This window comes from Eublepharis macularius, chromosome 6 (assembly GCF_028583425.1).
Source record: "Eublepharis macularius isolate TG4126 chromosome 6, MPM_Emac_v1.0, whole genome shotgun sequence".
Lineage (NCBI taxonomy): Eukaryota > Metazoa > Chordata > Lepidosauria > Squamata > Eublepharidae > Eublepharis > Eublepharis macularius.
The window spans coordinates 40,040,237-40,064,275 of NC_072795.1; the positions used below are offsets into that span (position 1 = coordinate 40,040,237).

Genomic DNA, 24,039 nt, shown 5'->3' on the forward strand with positions numbered 1-24,039 from the left:
TATGAATAGCTCTACAAAGGGAACACACTCAGAACAGATATAGCTTGCTCAGGCGTTCATCTCTGTCATCATTTCAGCAGACTAAAAAACAAAATCTGTTCTAACAATTATTCATAAATTTATTATGTCTGCACCATGTTAATAGTATAAGCAGGAATGCTTAACTGACAAGGATTATAAAGTTTCAAACTATTATGTAGGAGCATCCAATGTTATTGTTCTGCAGTCCCTTAGTTACTTGTAACCCCCAACTATATTCATCAGTGGTTAGACTTTATAATAACTTTATAAACAAAAAGAAATAGGCCTATAAGGCTGTGAATAAATGCAACGTTTTCAGATACCAGTGCTGCTTCATCCTAACCTCTAACATAAATCATAGCAGAATAAACCCCCTTAATGCAGTGTAAATGTGCATTAAATATGAAGCCAAGAAGAGTTTTTAAAAGTACTTTTTTATTAAGAGTCAAGAGAAGTTGTAAAAACAACCTTAGTATAAAGGCACAGGAGACAGTTTTGATAATCAAATTAAACAGTAACTTACAGTACAAAAGACAATTTTATGCACATACAAACCCCAACATCTCATTCAAAAATATTCACCATTATTTGTGGGCAATGACTAAAAATATAAATTGTCCTTGTACAATAAATACTTGATAGGTGCAAATTGAAGAGAACTTATTGCTTTCTACATAGGTGTTTTCCCTGTAGACTGAGAATTATGGACTCCTTTTGTATTTAGAATCCTGCTTATCAGCACTTTCAAGAGGAAACAATGAACTCTAACCCAAACCTCACAAGGAATATTTAGCAGTTGCCTCTATAGCTGGCAGTGTTTGTGGTGTTTAAAGCCTACAGCAATCATACGTTTCATTCATCTAAAACAGTGGGAATTAAATAAATATTATGTAAAACAAGGCCTTTTTGTGACAGGCTAGTGTTTAAGTCTCACATTTAGGTTTTGCTCAATACTTGAGCTAAGAAAGTCAACTTGAATCCTATATAAATACATATGGTAAAATCTATATAGTTAGGCAACCCTACGCTTCCTGAAATAACTGGGACCTAAGGACTTAAATCTAAATTATTTCAGGGGACCCAAGCATGCCTAAGAGGCTCTAGATTGTGCCCACAATACCTGAAGTGAAAGGGTTTGTGCCACAGCAAGAAGTATTTTTTTTTCTGCAGGAGACAGAGCCGAGTCCAGCCCAATAACTAAGAAGAAAGCAACTCTGTTGAGAGACTACTTGCAAAAAAGCTGGTGAACCTTTTCACTACACAAGCAGAACAGAAGTGGATGGAAGTTTTGTCTTTAAAAAAAGCTCTTCTGATATTCCACATTTTCAGAGCTCTGAAACAGACTGGATTTTTCAACTTTTTCCTATTTTTCTCTAGCATCTGCTTACATCTGTCTACAATACCTTTTTTAGCACCACACTGATCATTATAATGAGAACCCCTATCTTATTCCAACACAGAAAGATAATTTTGACCTGTTGTCATTTTGTTGACATTGCAACCAAACTTTATTCAGGATCAGAATTTCACCACTGCAGCCAGGAGAACCTTTGCAGTTACCACCATGCATAAAGAAAAGTAAAGCAAGCTTTTGTGAAAGGATTTTGTTTTAGAATTGATTCAATTTCTCATGCAACTTCCGGGCCTTTAAGGTCACAGTAACCATCACAAGATTGTTTGAATTACAACTGAAATATTCAATGCAATGAAAAGCCTCTAGAGAAAATATGAAGAGTATTATTAGTCAACCCCATGGTTGAAAATTCCGTAAACATCATTACATTGCAAATTCAGCAGAACTGTGAATAATGCAGAACAAATGCTAGCCTGCTAGGCATTTTCTCATCCTCATGTGAAGCTTTTAACTAGTAGCAAAATTTCTTCAAACTAATAACTGCAAACCCACTGAAATCTGAGTTTCACTGGGTTAGTGCCACTACAGTACATAATTTTGTTTAAATAACTAAAGACTGATGCACAACCATTTTCTTTGGCTTATGATTTTCTATACTTGTAAAACCATCTTCTTTTCCACTTGATGTATCCCCAAACTTCCAATTATCTTGGTTCAAAATTAGTCAGCAATTCCCTGCTGAATGGACATGATTACATATTGGAATAATGATGGAATTGTACACCAATCCAACTGGTGAAGCATTACCTGTAGCAGAATTACAAAGAATTCAGAAGTGTCTAGGTTATGTTCACACAATATTTAAGAATATGCTTATAAAAGCATTCTTAATAAGGCATACAAACAGTAAGAAACAGTGGAAAGAACTCAACATTAGAATAAGCCTAGGAATCCTGTACTCACAGAAAGTGCAGCACAGCATTTAATGAAAACCTATTAGTTTCAGGAATAATGAGTCACACATAGGCCATACCAGCATGTATGTAAGCATCACTTTAGTAGGTCTTAAGAATGAAAATAAAAATCTGAAAGGACATCAGAAATAAAGCCTTTAAAACAGGCCAATATAACTTGACTTTCCAAGTAAGAGCATCAGCCGCACAAAATGGTGGTACTAACACAGGCTGTGTTAAGTACTATTTGACATGCTAGTCAATTTCTCAGTCTTTTCCCAGTTAAAAGTAACTCAAGCATCACTGGGATATGTAACCTTATCAGCTGAAACAAAATATCATCTAAGTTCCTTAAAAGTGTATAGTCTCTTCTTCTGGTTGTTTGACCTTGAGTGATGTTCAGAACTCACTTGTCCATGTCTCTTGTCCAAGCATATTCACTGTTATAATAAGATTTCTGACCATTAACTACCTCACATTGTTACTCAGTCGTCCAAGATATTCACGTAGTTCTTTTGCAGCTTGAAATCTACCATATCGCTTCTTTGGATTGGCACACTCATCCAGCAAGGCCTCAAGTCGACCATCTTTGGCAATTTCAGCTGGAGCATCATGAAGAAGTCCTCCAGAAGTGCCACGCCAGGTGGCATGTCTTGATAAAAGGTTCTGACAAATAGCATAGTAATTATGGTCCACAGTGACACGAGTGCACAAAATCTCCTTTGAGAAAGACAGACATGCTTCCTTATCACAGTCATCAAACTTGCTTTCATACCATACATCCCAGTTTTCAGGTTTATCTGTGAAATTCATAAAGAAAAAAGTGAAAATAGTTAAGAGGTTGGAAAGCAACATATTCTCCTATTCTAATTATTTCACAGGTTTTAGAAGTTTGATGATGGAGTATCAGAAAATAAATGCTTATGATGACCACAAAGTCTTGGTTTCAGTGCTGTCTGAATCACTGGTATCTGCCAGTACTAGGAGGGAAATGCTTTGGATAGATACTGTAGGGGTTACAAAAGCAAAAGCAGTTTAAGGTGATATAAGGAAGCATGGTTTTTAATGGTTAAGCGTGTTCTTTAGAGAAGAGTTATAAACCTAGAATCTAAACTACTTTTTGAAGTAACAGTGATGATGAGGAAGAATACCCAATATGCTTGCTACAGCAACTTTAACAGTCTATTATATTTATTGCATAGTAAGCAAATTCCAAAAATCCAGTTTGGTTTTGTTTAAAGAGCTGATGTAATAATGAGTTTTCCAGTTCTGACTTGTTCAGATAATTGGTATTTGAGAACTTTAACTTGTAGGACTGATCACTGTACTAGCTGAAGTGGTATCTGACAAAGAAAGCTCTGACTCTTGAAAGCTTATACCCTGGAAATCTTGTTGGTTTTTAAGGTGCTACTAAACCCAAACTTTGCTCTTCTACTATCTTTCCGACAGCACCAACAAAAACCCCACAGCTTAAGTTGTGAAATGCAAACAAAGAACTAAGAGGTATGGTGAAAATAAAGCAACTTACTTTGTTTTATTAATCTTTTATCTGCCACCAAAACATTTTCAGCATCCACAATGATGACCTTCCCATCTCTAGGGCCTACTGCAAAGTTGTCAAAGCTGACATCAAGGAGGTAGAGTGCAAATTCAAAGTCATTGTTTGTCAGCTGCTCTGCAATTTCCATTAACTGCCATGCCAGGTCCACTCGTTTCTCCCACGGGGCACTGAAGTAACTCCATAATTCTTCTCCCACATAGTTTACAGCCACCATTCTTCCACACGCACCCAAATATTTTGCAAATGGCCAGCCCTCATCGGAGGGAAAACTCTGCAAAAGAAAAAAAAACATTTATTAATGCTGAACTAAGAAGAGACACTTAAAAGAAACAAATAGGAATAATTTTACAATCTGAAAAAGTGGAGATTAGAAACATTTAGTTATTTGAGAAAGAGTCCAGTTCTCTAGCTCTAAGGGATTCCACATATAATGTAAACGAAACACACATCTGTGACACAGGAATATGCAACTCGCCTTACTTTCTTATTCCCCCATCAAAATAATACTGTTTGAATTTAATCTTGCCTTGTCATTTCACCCCTTATCCTTGCACTCTAAGTTTATTAGCTACCAGGCCTAAACAACTAACTACAAATCACAAAATTAGATGAAACTGCACTGTCAATCAGCAACTATTTACCTTTCCCATTCATTCTATACTGCCAAAACTAAAACTTCAGAAACCTCACGTTTATGTTTTCAGTAGTAGTAATGCCACAGAATAGATTTTTAGTTCCTGCAAGCTTGTTTATCTGAATGGATGAGCTCTTCAATGCAAGTGACAGGTCAGGGCTCTAGAACTGATGCCAATCTGCATTCATTACTGTCACTATTGCAGACAATGCAGTATCTTCATTTGCCCATTTGGTTCGTTCAAAAGACACATGCTCAAGTTCCAGTTTAGCTGTCACCAAGTGAGCATACAAAAGATTCTCACTCAATTTTTATTTCCACTTATAGTAAAAGTATGTATATTTTTACTTTCATCCCATCCTACTCCAGTGGCACTCTTCCAATTTGAAGAGAAATACAATATTGCCAGAGTTTTACATTTTCACAAAAATGCCCTATAGCACTCTTCCATGTTAACATTTTTTCTCAGCAATTCTTCTCCAAGTGTGCCCTCTTTTCTTATCCCTTTTATTCATATTGAAATTCAAACTCTATTCACATTCCAACCCTCACCACTTTTAGCAATTCTTCTACTGTCTCTCTGCCCCACCCCCCCAGGGTCCAAGCATTAATTTTTCAAGCCCAATACAAACGTGTAAAATGCACCCCAAACATACACACACCAGCTCTACAATCCCTCATCCCATACATACAATCCTATGAACTGTAAAAAAGTCTGTTATAAAATTTTGTCTACATTTCTGAAAAATGCTCACTTTTGCTACATTTGTTTGATAATAACATCAAGCCTAGGAGTCCAACAGGTTTGCTAATCATTTTATAGCATTTTGGTCACTAAAAATGTTTTTTGAAAAAAATCTAAAGGGCTAACTTGGCAGCAAATATTAGTCCAATTAACTCAGAGCTTTATTTTTTCTGGTGTTTTTCACTGCAAAATCATGATCTAGTACCCAAAGTCAATTTCTCTTGCAAGATAGCACTCAACAGACAAGATAGCTAGGAAACTTAACTGTTCTTGCCCCACTATATATTATGTGTGGAAAACACCTGCAGTTTTTGATGAGGGTTAGCTTGCTGAAACTTCTTTCAGCTTCTTTCACAGACACTGGCAGAGTGCAAAGAATCTGTAGGACTATGCACGCTTCATTGAAAATTAGTTGCCACAGACTCCATCTCTACAATGAAATCATTTTCATCTTGATTTTGTTCATCTGCTCCCCTAAGTTATTGTACTGTTGCCTAATTGCAAAAGGCCTTGTCCGATTTGAAAAACTGGAGCACAGATTGATATTCCACGGCATGATATACAGTTTATCTCATTTTTTCCTTCATGGCAATGGCAATTGCAAGAGAAAGTTTTCAGAAGAATTAAGTTGGATATGATTTTGTGAACTTTATTCTGTAGCAAAAATAAAAAAGCATACCATGTTAATTTATACATGCTTTATAAATATATCTAATGCTTTCCCCCCCTCAATAGCAAAGACAGCTGGACTGATAACATATTGGGGGGGGGGATCATAAACAGTGGTTTATATGTTAGATTGATGCAATATATTTAGTAATGATGTGGACAAGCGTTTTATTCATTTTTGGATTCAGCTCATTCTATTCATTAATAATCTTGTTTAGATTTAATATCTTAATGGCAAGGGTTTGTATTAACTAAATCTATAGATGGTTGTTGTGGATTTTCCGAGCTGTATAGCCGTGGTCTTGACATTGTAGTACCTGACGTTTCGCCAGCAGCTGTGACTGGCATCTTCAGAGGGGTAGCACCAAAAGACAGAGATCTCTGTGTCACAGTGTGGAAAAGATGTTGGCAGGTAATTTATATCTACTCAGGATGGTGGGGTTGGGCTGAGTCATCCTGGAAGAGTTCCCCAGGGTGTGGAATGCTAATGGAGGGAGGCTTCACTGTATCCTGAGGAGCTTCTTTTGCATATGGATTGGTGCTTGATATGCTAATCTACTCTGCAGGGCTATTGTAGGGTATAGAGTCTTTTGTTAGCCTGGTGTTTTTCAGGACTGGAAACCACGCTCTATTCATTCTTAAAGTCTCTTCTTTCCTGTTGAAATTTGTGTGTATGCTTATGAATTTCGATGGCTTCCCTGTGCAATCTGACGAAGTAGTTGGAAGTGTTGTCCAGTATTTTGGTGTCCTGGAATAGGATACTGTGTCCTGTTTGAGTTAGACTATGTTCAGCCACTGCTGATTTTTCCGGATGGCCAAGTCTGCAGTGTCTTTCATGTTCTTTTATTCTGGTCTGGATGCTACGCTGTGTGGTCCCGATGTAAACTTGTCCACAGCTGCAGGGTATGCGGTATACTCCTGCAGAAGTGAGGGGGTCTCTACTGTCTTTTGCTGATCGTAGCATCTGTTGTATTTTTCTGGTGGGTCTGAATACTGCTTGAAGGTTGTGCTTTTTCATAAGCTTTCCCATCTGATCAGTGATTCCTTTGATATATAGCAAAAACACTTTTCCTGTGGGAGACTGTTTTTCCTTGGTTGTTTGATTTATCCTTGGTTTAATTGCTCTTCTGATTTCATTTCTGGAGTAGCCATTTGCTTGAACTGCGTGGTTTATATGATTAGTTTCATCGTTGAGAAAGTGCGGTTCACATATCCGTCTTGCACGGTGTACTAATGTGTTTATTATGCCTTTTTTCTGTCTAGGGTGGTGATTGGAGTTTTTGTGTAAGTACCGATCCGTGTGAGTTGGTTTCCTGTTGACCTTGTGACCTAACTGAAAGTTTGCTTTGCGGATGACCAAGGTATCTAGAAATGGAAGTTTACCCTTGATTTCTTTCTCCATGGTGAATTGTATGTTCAGGTGGATATTGTTGAGGTGGTTTAAAAACTCCATCAATTCTTCCTCACCATGGCTCCAAATGATAAAGGTATCATCTACGAACCGGAACAAGACTGTAGGTTTGTGGGGTGCCGATTCTACAGCTGTTTTTTCAAAATGTTCCATGTAGAAGTTTGCTATAACTGGGCTGAGAGGGCTTCCCATGGCCACCCCATCCATCTGTTCATAGAATTCGTTATCCCATTCGAAGTAACTGGTTGTCAGACAGTGGTGGAATAAGGCCGTTACATCCTCTGGAAAAATCTGATTAATAAGTGCAATTGTGTCTTTTACTGGAACCTTAATAAACAGGAATACAACATCAAAACTGACGAGTATGTCCTGTGGATTGAGTTTCAGAGAACTGATTTTGTTGATGAAATGTGCTGAATCTTTGATGTAAGACGTGGTTTTTCTGATGTGGTCCTGTAGAACCAACTCACACGGATCGGTACTTACACAAAAACTCCAATCACCACCCTCGACAGAAAATAGGCATAATAAACACATTAGTACACCGTGCAAGACGGATATGTGAACCGCACTTTCTCAACGAGGAAACTAATCATATAAACCACGCAGTTCAAGCAAATGGCTACTCCAGAAATGAAATCAGAAGAGCAATTAAACCATTGATAAATCAAACAACCAAGGAAAAACAGTCTCTCACGGGAAAAGTGTTTTTGCTATATATCAAAGGAATCACTGATCAGATGGGAAAGCTTATGAAAAAGCACAACCTTCAAGCAGTATTCAGACCCACCAGAAAAATACAACAGATGCTACGACCAGCAAAAGACAGTAGAGACCCCCTCACTTCTGCAGGAGTATACCGCATACCCTGCAGCTGTGGACAAGTTGACATCGGGACCACAGAGCGTAGCATCCAGACCAGAATAAAAGAACATGAAAGACACTGCAGACTTGGCCATCCGGAAAAATCAGCAGTGGCTGAACATAGTCTAACTCAAACAGGACACAGTATCCTATTCCAGGACACCAAAATACTGGACAACACTTCCAACTACTTCGTCAGATTGCACAGGGAAGCCATCGAAATTCATAAGCATAAGCACAATTTCAACAGGAAAGAAGAGACTTTAAGAATGAATAGAGCATGGTTTCCAATCCTGAAAAACACCAGGCTAACAAAAGACTCTATACCCTACAATAGCCCTGCAGAGAAGATCAGCATATCAAGCACCAATCCATATGCAAAAGAAGCTCCTCAGGATACAGTGAAGCCTCCCTCCATTAGCATTCCACACCCTGGGGAACTCTTCCAGGATGACTCAGCCCAACCCCACCGTCCTGAGTAGATATAAATTACCTGCCAACATCTTTTCCACACTGTGACACTGAAAGATCTGTGTATTTTGGTGCTACAACTCTGAAGATGCCAGTCACAGCTGCTGGCGAAACGTCAGGTACTACAATGTCAAGACCACGGCTATACAGCTCAGAAAATCCACAACAACCATCGTTCTCCGGCCGTGAAAGCCTTCGGCAATATATCTATAGATGTTTCCAGTGAGAAACATGCTTGGATTTACAATCCCCCACCACACCCCTGGATTAAATCCCTGGAGATTGTACTTCTTACACAAAGGATCCTCCCTTTTAAATGTCATGCAGAAAAGAGAAACAACCCTTTTCTAGAAGCAACATATGACAGAACCTTCCACCACAGCACACCTTCATTCAACCAGGACTGAGTTCCCATAGTTTATATCCAAGGAATTATAGGTATCACCTCCTTGCTAAATTGTAGATAGAGAAGAGAAAGGGTTCCTATTTTACAAACCCTGCAGAGAAGGCACATGGAATAATGAGTTATATCCATCTTTCCCTCAACAAAGAGCAACTGGGGAGGGAAAATAATTTCTTTAAAAAGCAAAGGGTATTTCATGCTAAGGGTGTTACACTGCACACTGAGCTAGAGTCACTGCTACATTTTTCTTACAACCTACACCAAACTCAACTTACTTCCCAGCATCTACCGAGGAACTGACAGACTTGCTGTAGAAAATTAAGTGGTTCAAAGCACAGCATGATAAGGAACATACATTACCTCTTGGCACACATTCTATTTTTGTACAAAATATAACCAAACCCCTTTCTGCTTCACATATGAACAGGTTAACTTTGCATAATTGGGTCTCAAGGGAAACGTCATGCAGGTATTCTAATTAAGAATACTGGTGTGTGGTGGAAGCAACAAGTAACTCTTTTGGTTAGATGGTGTTGTGTGCCTATTAGGCATGTATCTACTGAGTCGCTCCCTGTCCCCCATCTCAAAGAATGGTGGATACTGTCCTGCGCATTCCAGGCAAACAGAAACATCATCAACAAGGCAGATGCTACAGCCTCGGAAATTTCAGTACTTTGCAATGCTTCCAAATGTCAGAGGCAGCTTCAGATTACATACCCATCTAAAGTTAAGCTATTAGGATTATACTTTCATTAACTGCATTCAGAATGCACACTTCTAATATTTAGTATACATGCTTCCTAGGGATCTACCATCTTTAAAAAGTCTGCAAAAACCTTTTAGCTGGAGAGGAGCATAAAGAATGGGCCTTTAAGCTGCTCACCTGTAAAGAACTGTTATTTGCACCAAGTGAAGCTTGTTTGCTATATCATTTTGATGTGTGGTCATGTAAACTAGGTGAAGCTTGTTTACTATATCATTTTGATGTATGGTCATGTAAACAGGTGTTCTAGAACAATTAAGACACGCAACAAAGAAAGAAACAGTCACAAAGTATGAGAATGGTAAGCAATAATTTTTTTTAGTATTTCCAAAATAAAAAGGGTACAGAAAAAACAGGGGAAGTTACAGGGTCAAAGAAGGGGTAGGATTTTGCATAAGAGTTATTAAAATACAGAGCACTCAAAACATATCTTAATCAGAGTTAATCAATATTAAAATGAAGAATACACATACTATTCCAGCTACTATTTTCACCTTTATCTTCACAAACTAAATACATTATGCAGTCTACCTCGTCCCTAATATTTGACCATTTCCATCTTATCATAGCTTTATATTCAGAATTTATCAATATATAAACCTCATTCCATAATTGTTGCACTATTTCATCTTATCTCTTTATATAACTGATTAATATAGTGATCTTCATCCTCTCTACTTGTCCCTAACGTTATCAATGCTTCCAGATCTTCAAACTATTTTAGCAATTAACAATAAAATATTTAATTATATATTCATACCTTTCTCCCCTTGTTAGACTATAAGCACTAATAAGCTATATACAATAAACTGGTACTTTATAGAACTGCAACCTCTTATTTATTTTATTCTTTATAAGCAAAATAATTCCCCCATTTCTCTTCAAATTCACTTATTGGTCTTCTATTTATATAACTTGTCAGTTTCGCCATCACTGCATATTCTGCCATCTTGTCTTTCCAAATTTCCTTGTTTGGGCATTCATCTTCTTTCCATTTCCTCGCAAATGTCGCTCTTGCCGCCGTCAACAAATATCTGAATAATTCATGTAATGTTTTATCGATATTTTCTGGTATTATTCCCAGCAGCATAGTCTGAGGTTTTAAGGCAAAATCTAGTTTTAAGATTTTTTGCATCTCAGCATGAATGTCTTTCCAGAATTTTTTACTTTTTTTACATGTCCACAACGTGATAAAAAGAGCCATCCGCTTCTTTACATTTCCAACATGATCCTATATATTTCTTGTCCATTTTCTCAATATCCTTTGGCGTGACATACCATCTGAAGAACATCTTATACCAGTTTTCCCTTAGTGTTTGACTTGCCGTAAACTTTATACCCTTTGTCCCAAGATTCTCCCACTGTCGAAATGTTATTTCTTCACCAGAATTTTGCATCTATTTTACCATGCAGATTTTAACTTGTTCTGTTTCTGTATCATATTGAAGTAAAAGTTTGTAGATGTGACCAAAAATGTGCTCTTTCTTCTGTGTGATTATTTTCTCGACTTCTGAAAGGTCTCTTAATTGTCCTCTGTGAACTTTAAGAGCTTCTTTTAATCTAGAGATAGCCTGAAAGTATATCAGCCATTGTATTTTTATTCCTTCATCTTGGATTTCTTGCCATGATTTTATCTTCCCTTGAGAGTTTATCATATCTCTGTATGTTATTAAGTCATTGTCTTTTCTCTGCTTTTTATCGCAAAAAGCTTCAATTGGTGATAATATTGGTGGTATCAATGGACTCATTCTCTTTCTAACTGATTCCCAAATTTGTATGAGGCTGTCCCTTATAACATGATTCTTTTGTTGTCTCCTTGTTCTTCTTGCCACCCAAAGGTAGTTATGCAGCCCATCTACTAAATCCACTGCCTCTGATTTTATTAATCTATCCTTAGGGTTTAGTATCCAATCAATAATCCAAACCAAGCCAGCTGCTTGATAATATAACAATATTTGGGACCGCCAGCCCTCAAGAATGGTAAGCAATAATAAGAAACTAAAGAATCTCATTTTCATATATTTTAATTTTAGACATACAAGCTTTCTTTGTAGAAGAAATAACTTGTAAGAGCTGGAGAACAATTCCCCCGCAAGACTGATATGTTGATTTGCTGTTCTTATGATTGAAGAAACCAACCCAGTAACAGCACAATTCTAAGCAAAGTTACTCCATCTAAACCCATTGATTTCAACTGTCTTAGAATGGAGTGACTCTTCTTAGGATTGCACTGTAAATTTCTTCCATTTCGTCCCTATGTCTCAAGGAAATACACAAAGATGTACTGGAAGGGGAAAATAAACTCATAATACTTCAGCTTGTTAATTCACTAGCCTGTATTACAGAGAAACTCACATACCTCTGCAGAAAGTTCTGTGACAAACCAAATGGAGGCTACCTCAGATGGTTAGAACTGCAGCCTTCTTGGCTGTTCTGTGGTTCCCGTCAATCAATAAAGTATTCTTCCACAGTAAACACAATTTTACATAACTGCATCTATTATAGCAATGTACATATAGTAAGTGCACCAAGGCAATGTGAATTACTGCTACTTTTTCAGTAGAGCTTAAACTCAGACAGTAACAATGAGTCAATATTGTCAGTAGTTTTTTTTATTACATAGGATGAGTTAAACAGAAGAGCTAGCAAGAGGCATGAGTCACAAAAGGAGTAAATTAATGTTTAACAGGAGATGTGGATGGAAAGAAAGTGTTTATACCACCTATAAGGTTCTTCCTTGCCAGGACTTAAAAAAAATGTTATGATTCAAGGTACGCTTACAACTACCACTTAAACACCCAGGAATGAAACAATTATTCAATAGCTTATTACTCAGTCACAACACACTAAAAGTATGGTGAAAGAGGACCACATGCCAACTATCTCCTACAACTGTAGCAAGCACAACAATGGCTATCATCGAAATCTTTAATTGTGACTTCACCCAGGAACCAGAACAAGATTAAAATATGTTAACCATAAGAGTAAATTCTGATCTATTAGTTTAATAATTATTATTTTTTTATTTCTATTAAAGTTCAGTCTTCGAATTACTTGATTTAAAAATTAAATCAAAAGTGTCAAATGTGTCAAAACTTGCACTTCTAATCTAAGATTGATGATCACCTAAACAAAGGCTGTTTGTTATATAAGACACATATTTTGCTTTACATATCAGCTTTTTGTATTAGTGCTCTTATGAATCTTAAAGCCAAGTTCATTTGCCCAATAACATCATAGATCTGCCATACAAACAAGGGACTGAGTAGAAGCAATCCTGAAATATATGGAAAACTTAGTATAGACATCAAGTTGTATAAATATGGCAGAAGATAAATTATATGGACATGATATAAAATATTTTTATGGACTTGTTGATTAATAATTATTTATTTATTGTATTATGGGGGCAGGGGCTGGAAAGATGCAACCCTAGCGCCATGAGCACCATCCTTCACAATGTTCATCTAACATAATCTACCACAATAATCTTCAATCCATTGATCAAGAAGCCCCATGTTCTGGGTTGCAAGTTCCTGCACAACTACCATTTTGGAATGGCCTCCTGCTAGTGCTCACACATAGATATCAAGTCATACCTCCTGCCTCGCTTGGCATGCACTCCAAGAGAAGCAGCAGTATACCAACACAAAAACATCATTAAGCATTTGGAGAGGATTTCACCAAGGCTCTGACTCTTCATCATAGAATCATAGAGTTGGAAGGGGCCACACAGACCATCTAGTCCAACCCCCTGCCCAGTGCAGGATCAGCCTAAAGCATCTCTGACAAGTATTCATCCAGCCTCTTCTTGAAAACTGCCAGTGAAGGGGAGCTCACCACCCCCCTAGGCAGCTGATTCCATTTTTGAACTACTCTGACCGTGAAAAAGTTTTTCCTAATATCCAGCCGGTACCTTTGTGCATGTAGTTTTAGCCCATTGCTTCGCATCCTATCCTCTGCTGCCAACAGGAACAGCTCTTTGCCCTCCTCCAAATGACAGTCTTTCAAATATTTAAAGAGAGCAATCATGTCCCCCCTCAACCTCCTCTTCTCCAAACTAAACATTCCCAAGGCCCTCAGCCTTTCCTCGTAGGGCTCAGTCTCCAGACCCCTGATCATTCTTGTTGCTCTCCTCTGCTCTCGATTTTGGCCACATCCTTTTTGAAGTGAGGCCTCCAGAACTGCACACAATACTCCAGGTGTGGCCTGACCAAGGCAGTATAGAGAGGGGCTATGACCTCCTGCGATTTCGATGCTATGGCCCCTTTGATACAACCCAGGATTGAATTAGCCTTTTTTGCCACCGCATCACACTGACTGCTCATATTCAGTTTACAGTCCACTCTTACCCCAAGATCCCTTTCACATATACTACTGCCCAGAAGTGTATCCCCCATCCAGTATTTGTGCTTCTCATTTTTGTGGCCCAGATATAATACTGTGCACTTGTCTTTGTTGAATTGCATCCTATTCACAGCTGCCCACTTCTCCAGAGTATTCAGGTCTTGTTGAATTTTAATTCTATCTTCTTGGGTGTTTGCTACCGCTCCCAATTTGGTATCATCAGCAAATTTAATGAGCAGCCCTTCCACTCCTTCATCCAGATTATTGATAAAAATATTGAAAAGTACCGGGCCCAAAACCGAGCCCTGCAGCACCCCACTGGACACCTCCCTCCAATCTGATGAAACACCGTTGACCACCACTCTTTGAGTGCGGTCCTCCAACCAGTTCCCTATCCACCGAACTGTCCTATAGTCTACTCCACAGTCTTCCAGTTTACCCATCAGAATGTCATGGGGGACCTTATCAAAAGCTTTACTGAAATCCAGATAAATCACGTCAACAGAGTTCCCCCGATCCAGTAAGCTGGGCACTCGATCAAAGAAGGAAACCAGGTTGGTCTGGCAAGATCTGTTAGGAACAAAACCATGCTGACTTCCCCGGATCACTGAGTGGTCCTTCAGATGCTTACCGATTGATCCCTTTAAAATCTGTTCTAATATCTTCCCCGCAACAGAAGTCAGACTGACCGGCCTGTAGTTTCCCGGGTCATCCTTCCTCCCTTTCTTAAAGATTGGGATAACATTCGCTCTTCTCCAATCTTGTGACACATCCCCAGTCCTCCAGGAGGCCTTGAAGATGATGGACAGGGGTTCTGCAAGTTCTCTGGAAAGTTTTATCAGCACTCTTGGGTGCACCCCAAGAAACTCTTGGTTTCTTATCTTAAACCCCCTGATACTTAGGTAGTGTTTCATGTCCCTGACTTTCTTGGTCTTCTGCTGCCCATGGTACTAACCTTTATGACCTGTGAGATCATAAATCTGGTTCCCTCGCTTCCTGTCAAGTGCTTGCAGCACAGTGGGTTCTATGTTCAGCACGTTGCAGGTCTTGAAAAGTTTATAAATACTTACCTACTGCAACCTTCTGTAATCAATCTCTTTATTCCTATAACTGTTCAAATTTGCTAACTATTGATAATTACATCAAATTATCACCAAGAACATACATCACATGGAAAAAAATCTATCCATCCAGTAACTACTACTGACCCTTGCTTTTAGAATTTTCTTAGCACTGAGCTTTCAAAACCCTTTTTTGAAAAGTGGCCCTTTTCACACTTACGGTTTAAACTGTCATTTATGAGCATTCACCACAATCATAATGGCTTCAGCATGGGACCTCCACATTCCACATTGTCCAAGGAAGTTTTGATTTGGCGTCTTGTTTTTCATTTTAGATGTGCTTTGAAGTTTCGGTGCAGTTTCAGTCTTTCAGAGCTTCACAATTCACGTCACACTTTCTTTTTAACTTTGAGAGGGCATAGTAATGTTGCAATGTTGGAACCCCTCCCATTTACTGATGAGGCTGTCCCATGCCCATTGGAGAGGCAACTGGTGGTGGAGTTCTGGGGGGAAAATATGTTCTTTTGGTGCTTGTTCCACTCTCATTTATTTTTTTTTAAAGCCAATCCAGGAAAGGGTTAAAATGCTGTTGCTTCAACCCCCCCCCCCCGCCAGCTGCTTTGTTTCCAAAGGGCTGTGCAAAACACTTGGTTTTTTTTTCTTTTTGGCAAAGCCCGAAACATGCCTGGGAGGAAGGCAAAAGCAGCAATTTAACCCTTTCCTGGCTTTTAAAGCAAGGAGGAATGTCCAGTAATGTTACAACTTTAAAATGTTACAACATTACAACCCATTTTTGCCTTTAAAAAAAAGTGTGTGTGCATACCCCAAGGGAGGAAGGGGAAAGTGGCCATTTAACCCTTTCCTGATTTTTAAAGCCAGTAGGGAATAAGCAGCAACATCAGGAATTGTTCCTGGCTTTGAAAAAAAAATGAGTGCATCCATATCCAGGAGGAAGGAAGCCAACGAAGAAGCAGCCTTACGACCCTTACCTTGCTTTACTGATAAAAATGGTGGAAAAGGAGTTCAAAGTCCTGAGGTGGGTGGGAGTGGTTAATTCTGCACAGACCAATCAGCTCCCAGGGAAAAGGAGACAGAGGACATGAGAAGCAGAAGGGGAGTATAGAGTTCACACTGACATTAATCGGGCCAGACCCGACATGGCAGCAGCTTCAAATTGTGGTATGTCCACAGGGGAAAAATTGAGGATACCACCAACCAACATCAGTACTGAGTCCCATGACTACCTTGCAATTGGGAAACTTCTGCAAACATGGGAGGCAGAACAGATACTGAAATGCTTTAAAGCCCAGTGCAAAAAGGACCAGTGGCTGAGCTCAAAGAAAGAGAAGCCCCGTAAATTTTTATTTTCTTTCTAGTCTCTAATCAGAGGGTTAACTGCAGTGTTCTAGAGAAATGGGCATGAGGAAAGTCTGGATTCCTCCCCCACTCCCAAAAGTTAGCAACTATTTAGTTGAAAATCCACATATGCAACCTCATGGGGCCACTCAGTTGATGGCTATATGAAAAAGCAGGATAAAAAGACTTTAAATGATAATAAATATTTTGCATTTCTCTTAACTAATTAGTATGTACTTCTGTTTCAGAGCTGAATTATAAAAATGTACATTTTTTTATTATATAAAATTTACCAGTTTGCCCAGTACTGACATGTACCCACCCAAGAAATGTACGCCTGTGAAGTCTACTCTTGGCAATGTACTATGAAATGGAACTCTTAGTGATGTGATAAAATCTTGAAACAAAGTTCCACAAGAGCACAGAGTAGGGGTGCCATTCCCCCGCCTAGGCAGGGGATCTCCTGCTCCCACCCTCCCCCCACCCGCACTTACTTGGCCGCCAGGAGACACACTTCCCAGGGCCCCCCAGGTAGCGTGGCACACACCCCACACTCACAGTGGGCCAAATTCAGGCTGAATCGCGCCCACAGCTGGCCCATTCAGTACCCTGGTGAGCGTGGGAGCGCTCCCAGGCTGCCCCTTCCCGAAAATGACCTCATCACACAAGCCAGAAGCGTGGACGCAAACAGGAACTCAGGAACACAGCGCTGTAAGTGCCAGGCCCCTGATCTCCCACTGGGGAAGTCAGGGAACGTAGCAACCCTAGTACGGTGCCTGCTGTAATAAGCACAGCAGCAGTACCCACTACTGTGGAATGTTAGAACCACTGACATCCGAGGCATAAAAAGAAATTAACCAATGGGAAATCAAGAATAAATACTAACAAGGAATCAATACTCCAAGCCAAAAAAAACCCTGTTTGCCTTAAATGCATTTTTAATTCAAAGCAGCTATATCATTTAAATGTACTTAGCTTTAACTCTATGAGAATACATTTTCCTACCAGACAACCAGATTTTCAGTGCTCAGAAACAAGTAATCAGAATTACTTTTCTACTATGACAATAGTGCATTTAGATGAAGAAAGAATGCACAAGCATTTCTGCAAACAGATCCCATCAAGGCAAACATTTTTGGCCTGTCAAAGTAGCAATAAGCGCAATAGTTTTCTGTAACAAGTTGTATTTTTGTTTCAGTTTTACATTCCTAGCTATTATCTATGTCTGACTATTGATTGATTGTAGGCCCTTGTGACAGACATTCCTGAATTATCATTGATTGCTACATCCAGCAAATTAAAAGACAGCTTTCACTGAAATAAGTTTATACTGTTTAGCAATATAAGTAGGAGTGAGATGTATTTAGGCGCCCAGAATGTCAAGGATTAAACAAGTAGATAAATCATTAAACATTTAAAAATAAAGACAAAGTGAACTGTTGGTAGATGTTACCATGATAAAGCTTTTCCTCTAGCATCAAATGTAGGTCAAGCTTAAATAATCTCAAAACCAGATAAAATAAGGCTGTGTTGGCAATGTACATTTCATAAACACTACCACTTAATCCATACCCAAAAGAGGTTTCAAACTAAGCTTCCAATCTCAGACAAAGGAATCACCACAGTTTATTGGATTATTCAAGATACATTTCCCATTAAAAAAATAACAAAGTTCAAGATTTCTAGCTACTGACTATTCATATGCCATTTCAATACCACCACAATCTGCTGAATACAATCTACCCTATTTCTCAATCATCAGCATGTTAATATATACATTGTATTCAGCAGTTTTAATTTATACAAAGCAAAATTACCAACATTAGATTAAGTTGGGTAGCTGTGTTAGTTTGTCTGTAGCAGTGGAAAACAGCAAGAGTCCAGTAGCACCAATAAGACTAACAAAATTAGTGGTAGGGTATGAGCTTTCGTGAGTCGTGACCCACAGCTCACTTCTTCAGAGGACGTTCTGAAGAAGTGAGCTGTGGCTCACGAAAGCTCATAGCCTACCACTAATTTTGTTAGTCTTATAGATGCTACAGGACTCTTGCTCCCTACCAACATTAGTTAGTTATTGTAGAAAACAGCACTGAGTTCTTGGTTCATTAAATCTATGCTTATTTGGTCTTAAAACATACATTTTTCAGGTCAGAAAAAAAACCTGCAAATGCTCAGAAACCATCCTTGTTAGCTGTAGAGAACTGCATTGCTGTCATCTGGAAATCAGTTTTATGAGTATCACAATAAGCTATCACTATACATAAGAACTCATTTCCTCCCTATAAAATGTAATTGAAAGCTGATAATCTACTAAGAAGTTGACTAATTATATACAGATCTTCATACACTAAGTGGCACTTGCTAACAAAAGTCCAACGACAGCTTAAAAACTAACATTTATTTCAGTAAGAGCTTTTGAAGTTAGTGCTTGCTTCAGTAACAAGCCCACGAACTTTTATTTTAATAAACATGAAACAAAGTCCAAACATGCAAGCATACTTAAGAAGTATCTGAAACAAGATGACCTAAAAATTAGTTCAGCTGTGAAGGCCCTACCTTTTTCAGTCAAGTATACAGTTTTTAAAGGTCTGCTTATATTTGAGAAATAGTACAGTACTGGGCAGTTAACTAAAACTATAGAATCACACATCCACTCATGTCCATCTTTGTTATTTAGTATTACAATTTCTGGAAATGTCATTTCATAAAAAAGGACTGAGTAATAAGAATGAGGTACAGTGATGGCTGCATCCAGAGCATCATTTAATTTTGAAAGCAGCATTACAAACAGGTGCATTATTGCAAATATTTACTTGGGTGTGAGAGACCTACACTTTATACTAAAAGTTTTAACAGACCAAGAAAGGCCACCTGCTCTTCCACCCAACCAAGTTGGATATTGAATAGTTATACAATCAGATCTCATTAAACAATTTGCTGGCTGCCAAACAGAACAGCTAAGTGTTTGGATACTGTGTTATTTAGGGCCTGCACACAATATGAATGTATAAATATGACTTTAATTCATTCTGAAACTTCTTTTCAAGTTAATGTACAAAGGTGTATTGCATAAGGAATATTCTGTTTGGACAGGGGAAATCAGAGTCAATAAACAAAGCTAGCTCAGTGAACTCTGACAAATCACAATCTGTTAATTTACAACAGCTCATGGTGCTGATGTAAAAACAACTATGAGGAGGTTGTAGCCTTCTAGGAATTATATTTATCCAAACTATGGGGTTTGATCAGTACCCCATTAATACATCATTTATTAATATTTCAGGTGACACATTCTAAATGAACTGTAACTGCATACACTCTCACCCCTTACAGTGGATGTAAGATTCAAAAACAGTTAAATGCCAATTAATATCATTTATATTACACATAAGTGAAGCTAACCATTCTCTTAGCCACTACAATATTAATCTAGGTCACTGATCAATCACATCAGCAAATACTGAAACCACAAGTGAAAAAAGCCTTCCTGTCAGCAATGTTTCAAAAACCTGACTTGATTTCAAATGGATAGCGCTGTTTTAAGTAAAGTTAACATTTATACACCAGCTGGTACATGTCAAATCACTAAGCAGTTCAACACAGCACCAGCTGTTTCAACAGTCCACTTGATCCTTCTTTGTCAATCATTCTAACTTGTGGAAGCAATTCAGTTTTTAAGCATCTTTTTGCCTATTTGCAAACTTTTCAGGGATATTTCTAACACAAAGACAGAAGTTCAGCATCAAAACGCAGGGCTGCTCATCTTATTGCATTTATTCAGAGAATTTCATTTATATTTCATGATGCAGTGATGCAGCAACTAAGATTGTGGCTACCCACACTTTTAGACCTTGGTAGACTGCAATATAGATTCATGGACAACACAAATGCCTATACTCTTAGTATAATTATTTCAGCTTGATTACACTACCAATCTCCAGCATCTGTTCATTTACAGGTGACCTTTAAACCAAAACACATTATTTCACAACTTAACCTAATATCAGGTTTGAGCTTTCATAAAAATCTAAATATAGTATTATTCTGAACTGTAACTGGAGCAGTTCTGACAAATATTTTATAGCTGAATTTGATGAGTAGTATAAAAACAATGTTAAATTTAGCAGCCTACCATGGTTTATGAGTCAACAAAGTAACTATAGCAAGAAGCTCCTGGTCTTTAGTTACAGTGCCACCAAGCCCGCTACCTGAGAAACAACAATTTCACCCACTAATGATTGCTAGAAAGGTCACTAAACAAAAAAACAGGTCTTGAGAAATACAACAAAAAAGAGGAAGATTCCTTAAAAACATATTTACTGAAATATAAGTTTATACAGGCTTTGAGGCATAATTGAGGAACTGGACTCTAGCTCACAAATGCTTTAGCAGCCTTGAAGATGCCATGAGATCTTTGTTGTTTGCTGCAGTAGATTAACACAGCCATCACATTTGAATGTAGATATAGAGATCCTGTTATTTCTCACTGATAAAAAGTTACCCAAATTCCAACCATATTGAAGGAGTTGAAGAATCTACAGTAGGCACATTCATACAGAAAACATGTCATGGGTCAAAAAGCCCTAATCTGATTGACCAAATCTGGCATGAAAGTATTTCAAGGTATGACTCTTTAGAAGAGGGAGGAAATAAATTTTCTTTTATTTCACATGGCTTTTGAAGAGTGCTGTTAAAAGGTACTGTGAAATTTAAGTTCATATTTTCAGAAGTAACCCCCAAACAGAAGTTATACCCTAACTCAGGACAGCAATTTCCCACTTCAAGTATTACTTCTAGGCATTTCCAGAGATTCCTGGTCATTCAGTGGGAGATTGATTTTAGAGGTTAACATGTTGGTGTGCATATGGCAAATTTATTGACACACCACAACACAGGACAATCCACAACAGACTGCAACTGACAGTCTGATATCAGTTGATTTAATGCAGATGATTGCCAAGGGCTTTAAATCAGTTTTGGACCTGCGCTCAGAGCAAAGAAGTGGTGTTTAGTAAAACACTGGGTTCTGAAAGTAAGATAGGCAGGCAGCATGGGGAAGAGCTGATGTTGGCAATGTAGTTACTAGAGAAACAGGAAATTTCAATGAAAGGAGTGAGTGGGAAACCTATGAGTTGCAAAGCAGAAACCGTGGGAAGAAGCACAAGCGTACAAATTCTACATATGTGCCCTTTCATTCCATGATGGTCTGAAACAACTACTTACACACTAGCAAGCATTTAAGTACTGAATGTTACATTTCTAACACAAAGCATACATGGAACTAAATAGTTTCAGGTAGGTAGCTGTGTCCATCTGCAGCAGAACAGAAGAATTTGAGTCCAGTGACAGTTTAGAGATAAATAAGATTTTATTCAGGGTATAGAGAGTCAAAGCTCCCTTCTTCTGAAAATCTCCTTGGTCTCTAAGATGCCATTGGACTCCAATCCTGCTATTGAACTAAACAGCTGTGGGAACTGGGAAGAAAAACAATGCAAAGCTTTAACGACAACAGATTAAACAACTACACAAAGGCTGTTAAAGCCCCAACCAGTAAGTAGTGCTTCTGTATACAAGGACAGGGTCTCTCTAAATACCAGATCCTGGCTCTCAACCACAGGTGGACAATCAGAGCACCTAGGAAGGCATGTGAGGGAAATGGTATTTGGGGAGGAGTGCTAACCTACCAGGCTTCGCATTAATTAATCCTATCAAGATTTGAGTCCAACAAGATTTTTAGAGAATAAGCATTCCAGATTCAAAACTTATCTGAAAACGGGAGCTTTGACTCTCGAAAGCTATACTCTGAAATCCTTGTTGGTCTTTAAGGAGCCACTAGGCTCAAATCCCGCTGGTGTGCTGCAGACCAACCGGGCTACCCACCTGAAATTAACGCACTCAAGCGCCCTTTCGCAACCCCGGCGGGGGTGGGAACGGAGGCGCCCCAGGTGTGCCCGCAGGTGCCCCTTACCTGAAGCACGAGGGGCTCCGGGTTGAAGGCCAGCGTGATGAGGAGCTGCATACGCTCCGAGTCCTTGAGGTTGCGGAGCAGGAAGCTGCCCGAGTCCTTGGTCTCGGCGTAGCGCCGGACGAGGCGGTCGAGGAGGCGCTGCGAGGGGCAGTGCACCAGGTCCGACCAGCCCTCGACGACGTCGGGGGTGAGGAGCCGGACGTCGCCGTTGATGCTGGCGAACTCGGTGGCGTGCAGGGCCTGGAGGAGGTCGCAGCGTCCCCTGCCGGTGGCGCGCCGGCAGATCTTGGCGTCGATGTCGGCCAGCTCCCGCGCGGAGCCGAGGCGCTTGAGGACCACCCGGCGGCTGCCCTCGCGGGGCTCGCCGTAGCGGGCGAAGTAGACGTTCTTGACGTTGAGGAAGTCGAGGAGGCGCAGGCGGCCCCAGCTCTCCAGCCGCAGCTGCCCGTTGAGGAACTTGCGGCACCAGCTGGTGCCCCAGCAGGCCGGGCACTTGTTCAGCTGCAAGAAGCGCCGCTCGGCCAGCTCGTTGCGCTGCAGCGAGGCCAGCAGCGAGGGCGAGTTGAGGGCCAGCGCCGCCGCCAGGATGCCCAGCGCCGCCAGCTTCATGTAGCGGTACAGCCGCCCCAACTTCAGCGACACCAACCGGAGCATCGTCCGTCCGTCCGCCGCCGGCCGGGCCAGCCGGCGGGGGACGCCCCTCGCGGCCGCTCTCCCCCCTCCCGCCGCCCCCCTCACGCTCTGCACTCCCCGCGCTGCAGCTCCGGCAACGATCAACTCTCCTCCGCGAGGCTCGCCTGATAAAAGGCAGCCAAGTTACTGAGGGAGGGAGCAAGGGGGGAAAGGGGGCGGTGCGGAGAGTCCGCCGGACAGGACGGCCCCGCCCCCCCGGAGGGGAGGAGCTACAACAATAACCGCCGCCAACCACCGGGGCCTCGCGCGCGCGCGTGCCTGTGGAGCTTCAGGAAGGCGCGTGACGGGCACGCTCTTTTGAAGAGCTCGTATACCTGCGTGGAGAAGGAGGGAGTAGGCGGGGCAGCGTCTAAGGCACGCCCAGCCCTGCGGTGACGATAAGGTGTCGGTGGAATTGAGGCGGAGCCGCACAGGCGAGAGAGCCCCTATCCTGCAAGGAAGGGGGGAGGGCGGCCAGGCGTGGTCTTCGTGAGCGCGCGCGCGCGCCGCCTAGGAAATTGATTGGTTCGGTGTCAGTCTTTCTCTCCCCCCACCCCATCCTGCTCGCTCCCCTTCCCCTATAGTCGTAAGCTGCCGTCGGGCGGTCTCGTGTCTTTTAGTGATTTGTTGAGGAGAGGGGAGTCGGAGTGGGGGAGACGGCGCTGGGTCTGCCGCCGCCATGTTGCCTTTATTGGGTCTTCCTGAGGGGAGGGCGCCTTCCTGAGGAAATCTGCTGCTCGGGCTTGCGTTCAGCTCTGCCTGCCGAAAGAGGTTCTTATCTGGAAA

At 40.3% G+C, this 24,039-nt stretch overlaps 1 protein-coding gene across 1 annotated transcript; it reads right to left on the reverse strand.

The window, feature by feature from the left end:
• Positions 1-447: 447 nt before the first annotated feature.
• Positions 448-23,373, reverse strand: DIPK2A (divergent protein kinase domain 2A). The gene is made up of 3 exons (XM_054984260.1): positions 22,582-23,373; positions 3,857-4,160; positions 448-3,128 (listed from the first exon to the last, which is right to left on the reverse strand). Exons 1-3 carry the CDS (start codon positions 23,233-23,235, stop codon positions 2,797-2,799), a joined length of 1,290 nt encoding a protein of 429 aa, XP_054840235.1. The 5' UTR covers positions 23,236-23,373; the 3' UTR covers positions 448-2,796.
• Between the last annotated feature and the right edge of the window lie 666 nt (positions 23,374-24,039).